Below are 10,602 nucleotides of genomic sequence, written 5' to 3'. Positions count from 1 at the left end.
CCGGAAGCTACCTTAAGCTGATGAATAGGGCCTGTCACGTGTTACTGCCACCTTCTGCTCTGGAGAGGTATTGCAAATGGTATTCCAATCTGAACCCATTAGGTTATGCTGACATAAAGCAATCCAGTCGTTTTGAGGATTTTGCTTGTCATGTTAAAACTACATGATTGAAAAATGTCCTTGCTTTGAGAGATTATATAGTCACAAATTTTTATCACTTGCTGGTAAATGTAATTCAAAAACAAAAATTACTGCAAGAATAATGACCAGGAGATGTAGTAAAGGGATGTTTAATGATTGTTTTTGGACAATGAAATGCAAATGTCCACTGTTGATGTCATACAAATAAGAAAGACAGAAAATTAACAACTTGGTGTCGTGTCAGCTTCCCCAGTCTAACTTAATAGTTGTTGTAATATATATTTGTTTTGGTTCAGAATTGAAGACACGTTTTCTGGAGTGTAATGCAATGACTAACCAGTAGGGGGAGAGCCAGCTCTGACTAGTAAATCGACCTTTACTCAAACATAATTGGGCTATGCCATGCTCCACTGCTTGTGTATGTCAGGAACAAGGCATAATGCATCAAAAGTGCTGCAAAGAACCTTTGCTATGAATCATGAGCACATTAAATAGAAAAAAAAACACAATTTAAATAAAAAACGATTTCAAAAGGACACAGATGTTGATGACCACTGCCGTCTTAGCACAATGTGAAAACCCTTGCAGCACCAGAAACAATTTAATTACAGACTGACCTCATTTTAGTTGGAAGTCATATAATGTTAAATGATGGATTACAAAAAAAAAGTACCACAATTAATTTTTAACTAACGGGTGGGAGTTTAAGATGCGAGAAAGTGGACTGATGAGGGGGAAAAAAAGTTTGTGCTTTAACATGAACCGTTTTATTTCTAAGGACGAAACGCTTGTGGCTTTCACACCGAATGTGGTTTAAATGTGTGATTGTTATAGCCATTCGATTCATAGTGGTTGTTACTGCCGACTTTGAGCTTTCAACCTGAGATTCCAGTGAATGCAGTTCACAAGCGAACAAAACATTTAGTCCTCCATGCCAAAACAGTTAAATCACTTAAGACTGCACACATCCTGCATTGCATGCTGTGATACGACTCCATTTTCATTATTGCTTTTCCATTTCCTTTTCAGTGGTATGAGAACTCCCACCCTGTCACATGTAAGTGAATGGGAATGCCATAACAAGTGGTGAGTGCCTTGGTCCCCTTCATCACATTGGAAAGTAAGAATGATTCATTGAAAAAAAAAAAAAAAAAAAAAACTCGATCTGAGGTGAAAGTGCAGTGATCAAGTCATAATGAGCTGCAAAATGCATATATTCTATACATTCCGCCGGACCTCATTGGCTAGGCAGGCTTTCTTGGAATACCAGCACAGAATAACAAACTTAGCGAAAAGGTAAGACTTAAACCGTGATATTCACAGAAAAACTGTAGTGCGAGTTTGTGGTGGGGGGGGGGGGGGGGGGGGGGGTGAAGGATTGCATCAAGTGCTAATATATCATGACAATACATGTACTTGAGCTATAAAAAACTAACATGATACTGAACACAGAGCTCTTTCTAACAATCTGGTATACAACATTTACAAAATGAACATTGCAATAGTGTGTTATTTATAATATATATGCTACTGCCTTCTTCTGGTTCTCTGGTTTTCCCCAACATCTTCCCCATAACTGTTACATGGTAAAGAGTACACAACACAGCCGATGAGCGGCAGCCTATTACAAATAGAGAACAGGAAGACTCTGTGGAGAGTGAGTACACCTGCGTGTGTATCCTGAGTGTGTGTAGATGGTAGCTAAGATCGTAAACTAGCCGGCCACAACTTGCCGAGTTGAGAGAGTAAACTTCTGTGATACCAAGATTCTTCAGTTCACAAGAGTGTCCTTGTCAAAAAAAAGGGTACTTGCACACTTCAGACAGTCTTGATATACTTTAGGAGATAAGAGTCATCATGTCAACATCTTGCAAGGTTGTGTTCTGTCCAATGTTTTTGGATCCTTGTGTTGCACTGATGCATTGTTGTACATGTGTGGGTGTGTGAAGGACTTAGTTCTGTCAGTTGGCTTGAGTCACTGGGTACGGAGATTCCCAATGATTAGTTCTGGCACAGTCTCAGAGGCGGGTCTGTGCCTCGGGGACATAGATTTCAATGCTGTCAGCGCTCTCCGTCGCCGAGTTCTGTCGCACCGAGGCTGCACGCTTTGCCGCCATCAACCGTTTTCTGGCTTCTTGCCGCTGCTTGTCCACGGCTGAGTCCATGCTCCTGTCCTTCCCAGCAGACAGCTTGGGCTTAGATTGCTTCTTTGGCATGGAAGATGGTAGCTGCTTTGTTTCAACCTGAGGAAAGTAAACTATGTTATATATTTGACAGTAAAACTAAAATACTCAAGAGTTCAAAGTACAAATCTGTCTACAGTCACCTTTTCTGATTTCTCAGGAAGTTGCCAGTTGTTGGCTTTTAGTTGGTAGAGCTCATCAAACTTCAGACTGATGTCTTCTATTGAGAGCTGAAGCAGATCCCAGAAACCTGCAAGGTCCTGTGCTGTTGGCCGCGGGTTGGCATTGGTGTTCTGATAGGTGATACAAAAGAATTTATTTATTCGAAATAAATTATTATTACATCCATTCAAAGACTAGACTTGAGATGACAACCACAGTGCATATCATAAGTGCATTCCAATATAAAATATCCTATTCTGTTTCAATCATTTGACAAAAAAATATTTAATTCAAGAAGATGGTGTATCCAGAATAAAACCTGTTCAACATAATCTTGAATCACTGAATCAACCCCCGAATGGGAGAATCCAAAAGAAAACATTATTTTTAGCCTACATTGACATCTCCAGTAGCATACTAGTTAAAACAAAATGTGAATTTGTGACAATCCAATGTATACCATTGGAACACTTCTGTGGCTAACATCATCATCAAAATCCGGCACAGGGAAAATAACAGAGCTTCTCACCAGGTTTTCATTACAGAGTCCCCTGAACTGCTCAAACTTCTGTGATATGAGGAGCTGGGCACTGCCTACTGCACTGCGGATCGTCCCCAACACTACAAAATGAGGCAAAGAAGCAACCAAGTTAAAACAGTAATAGATATTTAAATAAACATGTACTGTAAAAGGGCTCAAATTCTTCCTTATGCTGCTCCAGTGCAATAGGGTGCATAATAAGGGAGCAATTTGCATGAAGACACAGGAAGTAGTGACCACACATGAAATATTCTTGTAGAGCAATGAAACGTTATGTGACAGCAACACTCAACACAGTCTCAGCGAAAATGACAAATTACACTCAATTACATTATTTTTCCAGCAAATGTTAGCATGCAAATGGAAATTCATGATCTAGCTCTGTGGAGAGCTGAGCGGTTTGATGATCCGATGGAGCCTCTCAAGTGACTCGGCTGTCCGCTCATTCATATTTCAAGAACTGCAGTAATGGATCTGCCAAAAAGCCCAAGTTGTAGTCTGGAAGATGGGAAGGCAGAGTGGTATATACACGGGCATAAGCTTACTCCAGCATTAATGGGCGATGTGATTGTGAGACAACAGGAGTAATAAGTGGTGTCTTATGTACTTTTAACAGTACAGTAATCCCTTGTTTATTTATTGCAGTTAGTTACATACGGAGGTCAAATATTTTTGCACAACTGTCTTTTTAATCTCCCATCAAGTACACAAGGTCAAATGCTCTTACCTTCCTCTGAAAGCTTGTTGTCTTTGGTCTCCTGCTCCATTTGCTGGCACCAGCCCTCCATGCGGCCTGTTTCTGCCTGAAGCAGCTTCAGAAACCAGTTACCATCTCTGAGGCAAGCTGGCGTGCCGGCTTGTGCAGAGTCTCCTTGGGCGTTGCAGTTTCCGGTCTCCAGGCTTGGATCAGGCGGTGGCAGGGAGGACGGATCTAAAGCCGGGTCCAGCGTCTCTGGAGGCAAGGTGGATGTTCTGGATGGAGTTGAGGTGTGTTTAAGGGACAGCTGTTCAATGGCTATGTCCTGTCGGTTGGAATTTGTGGTCTTGGGGCTGTCGCAGCTGGTTTTGCCATTTTCTGTGGGTGCAGCTTCGTGGTGCTCCTGAGGCTCGGTCTCTGTGTTTTGTCTGGAGGCCATGCTGCTGTCCCGACTGAGACTGCGGAGACCAGCACAAACGTCACCTTGTGACAATGTGTCAAAAAAATAAAAAAAAACAGAACCCACAATGACATGCATAAACAAAAATTCTCCTCACTACCAATTAGAGGCCACTGGGAATTACAGCCTGCTGATGTGTATCATTTATTACACAGGAACATGGACAGTCAAGAGGTCAGGGCAAGGCATATCCGGATTCAATTAGCACCAAATCATGTATAAAACAGATTAATTACATGCAGCTGGTTCAAAAGATAATTGTCCAGAAAAAAAATGGATTGTGAAATGTGATTAAAGGTAATTACAGTATGCCCGAGAAAGCTTAACTGGCTGGTGTGTCACAAATGTCAGCTTGCCACAGACAAAACGACGGCAGACTGACATCAATCACAAACTTTGGCTTCTGTGCTTTAGTCAACAGCTTGCAGCTGTAAGAGCCACAAAAATGGCACCGAGTGTACAGACTTGCCATGTTTCAAGATGTGTATTAGTAAGTGGATGTACTTTGTAAAGACTCTAACTGCCCACACTTCTCATTAATGTGAATATATACTCACGGCCTGCCGTTTTCCACTTGAACTCCAATTGACTGGAATCTCAGAGGGGCAGTCAATGGCAACGGTTCCTCTCTTGGGACAGGCTGAACGCAATCCACCTGATAATTACAACAACAACAACAAAATTCAACGCGTTTGATAGTAACCGCGTTGCAGTCGAAGTGGAATTGCATCCACTTCAACTAAAGAGTCAATAAATCAGACCTGAATTCCAATGGAGGATAACTTTCTTTTGGGTGCAGTGGGGGGCTGCTCCAGGGCAAGACAAGTGTTCAGGGTGTCATTTTGGGGCTGGGTCGATGTGGAAGTAGTGGTGGTAGAGGAAGTGGTAGAAGGAGGAAGGTCTCGAGGAGCTGGAACAGGGGGTGCAGGGGTTACAGAGGGGACAGTCGCTGGAGGCTGGTTCCTCTTGGCCAAACCGCCAGTGCGGATGCTACAGAGACTCTCAGAGGAATTGCTGCGTCCTGACTGGCTGTTTGCTTCACTGCCGTGGTCCCGTTGGTCCAGGTACGTGTCTTGGGCGGACTCTGTGCTGCTCTGAAGAGTCACCGAGATGAGAGGTTTGGAAGTGGTGCGGGGTGGGACTGGAGGCGGAGCCTTCCTGCTGTTGACTGTAGATGGGGGAAAGAAGAAACCAAAAAATGAGCTTGGATTTCTTTACTCTTTTGTAACCAACAAGTGGAAATGATCACACCTAAATTACAAATGTGATTATCTCAACAAGAAAACTTGCACTAGTACGTGCAAGAGCTACCACTATTTGTCTTGTCAATAGGCTGTGGGTTGTGTTGCATTGACGTCAGCCTGGCACTGGGGATTGTCCTTTGCATGCCACTCCTTCACACTTCATTGCTCATGGGACAACTTGGCTGTCTCTGATCAAAGTCCTTCTGAAATCATCTGCCCAGGGACCAATACATCCCTGTTTATATTATTCCCCATAAACAAAACAGTTTTAATAATTAGGCAGTTGAAATGGTGATGAGAAACCGCAATTAACCAAACTACACCAAGTGTGCTGCTACAACCTCAAGAAAATTGTGCCCATCTGATTTAGAACACGCACACGTATAATGACCTTTACACTCAATATACTGTAGTAGACAAGCAATAACAACTCACATTTGCATTGGGAAAATTCCTTGTTGTAGTATCTCAAAATGGCATTAAAAATAAAAATAGGTCGCCATCAGCCTATGAGCCATCCTCACTATGATGTATTCAGTGTGACATGCATCTGCCATAGATGTACACTCCGACAGCGCTGCTAACTTTGATTGCGTCACATTGTACACCACTTGTGTTCAGACATTCTTCCTTCAAAAGGTTCTCTTATTTGGCGATGTTGAGCAGGAATGCTGGCGGGAAAAAAATGCCTGGTTTAGCCTGATGCTGTGTTTAATGTTTAGATTATGGCTGGATATTTCTGTACTTGATCGCTTTCATCTTTCCTTCAATTGTAACTAGTCACCCGGTCCCTGCAGCTGAAAAACAACCCCATAAAATGATGCCACCACCATGCTTCACTGTAGGAATGGTATTAGTCTGGTGATGAGCAGTGCCTGGTTTTCTCCAGGCCTAATCAGACCAGACAATCTTTCACATAGCCTGGGTTTTTTTTTCCACATGTTTTTTTGGGCAAACTATGTGCCATAAGTGCCAGATTGGTGGAGGGCTGCAGTAGTCGTTGACTTACTGTAACTTCTGGTTCTGGTCATCCTGAACTTCTTCCATTTAAGAATTACGGAGGCCACTGTGCTCTTAGGAACCTTGAGTGCTGCAGACATTCTTTTGTAACCTTGGCCAGATCTGTGCCTTGTCACAATTCTGCCTCATGAGCACTTAGGGCAGTTTTCTTCGAACTCATAATACTCATTTGCTCTGACATGCTTTAAGGTCTTATTTAGACAGACTTTCCTCATTAAGTCCAATCAGTTTTATTTCACATGACTGGACTCCATCAGTAGAACTATTTCAATGGGGGATCAGAAGAAATTTAGTTAACATTTAGTTAAATATGACTGTCACAGCAAAGTCTGAATACTTGTGATATTTCAGCTTTTTTAATAAATTTGCAAATATTTCTACAGTTTTTTCCTGTCAAGATGAGGTGCTGAGTGCACATTGATATTTTTTCCTTTTAATCCATAATTTCATCTAAAAAAAAAAAAAAAACAGAACAGAACAGTGGTCACATTCTTGGAAACAAGATTTCCTACTTGAGTTTCCATTTTACATCCTGGCAATTTATAAAATCAACGCCCATACTTTTCCATTCTTGCGTAATAACCCTGCATGTACACAGTTCATCAGAAGACACAAGTATTGTATTTCAAAGTGGTGTGAAACTCTGGCTCGAGCCACGCATTGTATTACAAAACGTGTTAAAAACACATAAGGTCAGCAATCCTACAGTAAAAACATGGCAAGCTTCCAATTGTGCGCTGAAAAGTCAACATTTAGCTTAGCACAGCATCTGACATATACAAGCAATAATTTGCTCAGGACAAGTAAATACAAAGTTAAATCAGCATAAACTGTATGCATGAGAAACAGCCAGCATTGTAAATCTTTTTCTACGGAGACGTAGCTGGAGACTCTTTGTGCTTAACCTGTCTAAACCTGTTGAACTGGATGCAACAGCCTAATCAGATCATGTAAATATATCAAGTTCTGGATGTGAAACTGGGATGCTCCTCACACCTGTGCATCTCAGGCTTTATTTACATACTGCAGGGTAATAATAGGTGTATGCGCTGATTGTTCCAAAGTGAATAACCCCAGGCAATAAAAGGTGAGGGCTGACTGATATTAGTCAGCTTCTATTGTAAACTAAACCGTCTAGCGTGTTTGGTTTTTTTTTTTTGTTTAAATCCACAAACATAATTGCTTTTGAGCTTACTGTGAAACTACAGATGCTTTTCCCATTCAATCAAAAGATGACCTCATCAATGAGTGAGAGGAAGTGTGTGCAACACTGTGGAGGATGACTCATTGTCTATCCATGGTGATACACAGACACACCATAACCTTTGATAAATACCACTGATTCAATGAGCACACCCTGTTGGCACAACAAAAGTTTAAAACCTCCACTCAGGCTGGAGACATGATAAACATTTGTCATCATTTCACTCAGCATGCCACTGTTACATTCCTGTTGTATACAAATCCCTAGCTGTCAGATGTGCTTTTTTTTTTACTTCACCGAAGACTTTAAAGTGCTCAAACTACAGAGCACTAACCTTCTGTATAACAAGAGCAGGAAGCTAATAAATTATTAATTCCACCTTTTTAGATCTTAACGTGTTGTTGCTGAACGCTAAATAAAAATGCCACATTGAAGTGGAAGCGAAACAAAACCATAAACAAGTTCAAACATTCATTAGATTAATTTGTGAACATTTAGTCTCGAGGATGACAAGAAAATAGTCGTGTACAAATAACACCTTAATTATAAATGAAATAAGACGTTTTAAAGTGAGGTGGGACTTTTTCACAACAAATCTGGGTACATGTTCACTCCAGAATGCAATACCGTTAACTTACTGTCGCTCTTCGATCACTGAAATAATGAAAAATTAACGAATATACCTACACTGTTATACTGATTCGATAATTGACGTGATCACATTGAACTACTCATGTGGCGTTTATAACCATTTATCTACAAAGACTGACAAGCTATGTTATCGAATCGTTAGTCTACTCTGATATCCCTTAGCATGTGCCGTGCTAGCTAGTCTAGTACCGTCACTGTGTGCTGCTACCATGCAGGACATTTAAAAGCTAAGCAACCACCAACGGAGGTATCATATATCGGCCAAAGCATGCCTATTAAGAGTGGCGACTTAAGCCACGTTCACGCCACGCTGACAAGAGCCGCCACATAGCTGCCAGCATCCCCTTCTTCCTTTCTTCACCCACGCTAGCTAGCTACGTCAAACCGACATTACCATTAATGTTAGGTTAGCTTCCTCCTGCTAACATATTCAGGCTATTAGACCACCAGAATGAAATCATCGAGTGAGAAAAAAAAGCGCGACGACCGGACTTACTGTTATTGTCCGTGGTTCGAAAATCCTTATTGTGTCTCCATTCTTGAAACAGACAGACAGACGAGACGATGCAAACGGGGAAACCGTCGCTGCCATAAGATACACAGCGCCGCTGTGAAAGAAGCTTGTAGTTCACGCCCTTCGACGCCGATTGGAGTTCGCAGCTTATACTATTTCCTGAGCAGCCATTGGACAGTTTTGTCATCGACGTCACCGATTAAGACATCCATTGGATCAAATGTCAACGCGGTGCTATCACCGGAAACAGACTGAAGCGTCGCAAACTTCACCCACAGTCAACATTGACCCTCATATACAGGTATATGTCATCTACCGTTATTAATTCTGCCTGTTTTTAGTAAACGCAATTATCTATTGTCACTGCTAGGTGTCAATAGACAAATAAAGCAAAAACCACAAAAACAGCAACATGCACAAGGCTGAAATTGGCTTCTGATTCGACAATTAAAGGCATATTATGCTCATTTTCCATCCTTTGTATTGAGTTGTGGTCTTCTATAGAGCAGCTACACACAATAACCTACACAGAAATATTTTAGATTTTGCAGAATCTGCACCGATTCCAGTTGTATTTCCTTTCATTTGTGCTTCCTGACAAAATGGTCTGTTTTAATTTATTCCACCCGTGCACACCCACTCCATGGTGATTGGTCACAAGCCCAAAGTGCTTCCTAACTATGAACCATATAAGGAAGTCCGCCCCTCTGTGACATCACAAAGGGGCAATTTTACCACGCATTTTGAAACCGAGCGTTTTGAGCCATACCAAACGTCTTTCAGGGCTCACTTCCAAATGCGTAAATCTCATTATCTGAAAATTTGGTATCGTTTAATATGAGAATACAACATTCTAACTACATTTATAGGTCAGAAAAGTGGAAAAAGCATAATAGGTCTTCTTAATGTTAAAACATTTTACACATTTCAGGTAAGACATTATCTTTACCTGACACTCACTGTATTTGTAAAACTTTAATGTGATATGTTAAAACACAGTTTTACATTTAGAAGTTTTTTTTTTAGCACCAAGTCCGTATTAGACCTGGTCCACTTCGAAAACCACTAATATTGGATGTTTGAAATCTGGACTGGATTAATGTGCAGACCACAAAGATTTTTTTTAAAAATCACAGTTTTTGTGAAAAAAGGTACATTTCTAAGTTTATGGCAGTGGCTCTGGATTTAAGCAGGTCATCCAGAAATCGGAAGGTCGGTCGTTCCATCCTTGCTCCCCTCCACCCAGTCCTTGTCGTTGTGTCCCTGGGCAGGACACTTAACCCACCTTGCCTCCAGTCCTGCCCATACCTGTGTATGAATGTGAATGAATGTTTGGTGGTGGTCGGAGAGGTCATAGGAGCAAATTGGCAGCTACGTTTTTTTTTGTCAGACTACTCCAGGGCAGCTGAGACTACAGATGTAGATTACCACTACCAATGTGTGGCTGAGTAGTGAATGAATAACGCATTCACCTCATCATGAAGTGCTTTGGGTGCCTTGAGTAGCGCTATAAAATCGAATTCATGATTATTATTATTATTTTTACTTTTTTTAGACCCGATCCACTTTGAAAAACACTCACTATACTTTTCAAATCTGGACTGCATTAATCTTTTGAAAACCACTAGGCCAGGCCAGATTTGAAAAGTCCAGGCCAAGTGGTTTTCAAAGTGGACCAGGTCTAAAATTGACTAGGTGCTATATGCATCTATTGCATTTTCACAAATGGAATAAAGGTTTCACAAAAACAATAGTGGGAGTCAGGCAAAGGTATTGTCTTACCTC

The 10,602-nt window shown here is 41.3% G+C and overlaps 1 protein-coding gene across 2 annotated transcripts in view; it reads right to left on the bottom strand.

Moving 5' to 3' along the window:
• Nucleotides 1-274: 274 nt before the first annotated feature.
• The window catches only part of dlgap4a (discs, large (Drosophila) homolog-associated protein 4a), a 78,705-nt gene continuing 68,377 nt past the window's right edge, over nucleotides 275-10,602 (bottom strand). Inside the window, exons 1-7 of one of the 2 annotated variants that reach the window (XM_058051059.1) lie at nucleotides 8,800-9,019; nucleotides 4,946-5,352; nucleotides 4,742-4,839; nucleotides 3,755-4,182; nucleotides 3,016-3,107; nucleotides 2,468-2,617; nucleotides 275-2,384 (exon numbers count right to left, since the gene is read on the bottom strand). In XM_058051059.1, coding sequence (XP_057907042.1) covers nucleotides 2,160-2,384; nucleotides 2,468-2,617; nucleotides 3,016-3,107; nucleotides 3,755-4,182; nucleotides 4,742-4,839; nucleotides 4,946-5,352; nucleotides 8,800-9,004 — 1,605 coding nt within the window. In that variant the 5' untranslated portion in view covers nucleotides 9,005-9,019 and the 3' untranslated portion in view covers nucleotides 275-2,159. Of the gene's footprint in view, nucleotides 2,385-2,467; nucleotides 2,618-3,015; nucleotides 3,108-3,754; nucleotides 4,183-4,741; nucleotides 4,840-4,945; nucleotides 5,353-8,799; nucleotides 9,020-10,602 lie in introns of those variants that run through there. The other variant, XM_058051058.1, reaches the window with a different exon arrangement.

Source organism: Doryrhamphus excisus, chromosome 16 (assembly GCF_030265055.1).
Source record: "Doryrhamphus excisus isolate RoL2022-K1 chromosome 16, RoL_Dexc_1.0, whole genome shotgun sequence".
In the NCBI taxonomy this organism is placed as follows: Eukaryota; Metazoa; Chordata; class Actinopteri; order Syngnathiformes; family Syngnathidae; genus Doryrhamphus; species Doryrhamphus excisus.
This window is presented reverse-complemented; position numbering and strand designations above follow the sequence as displayed.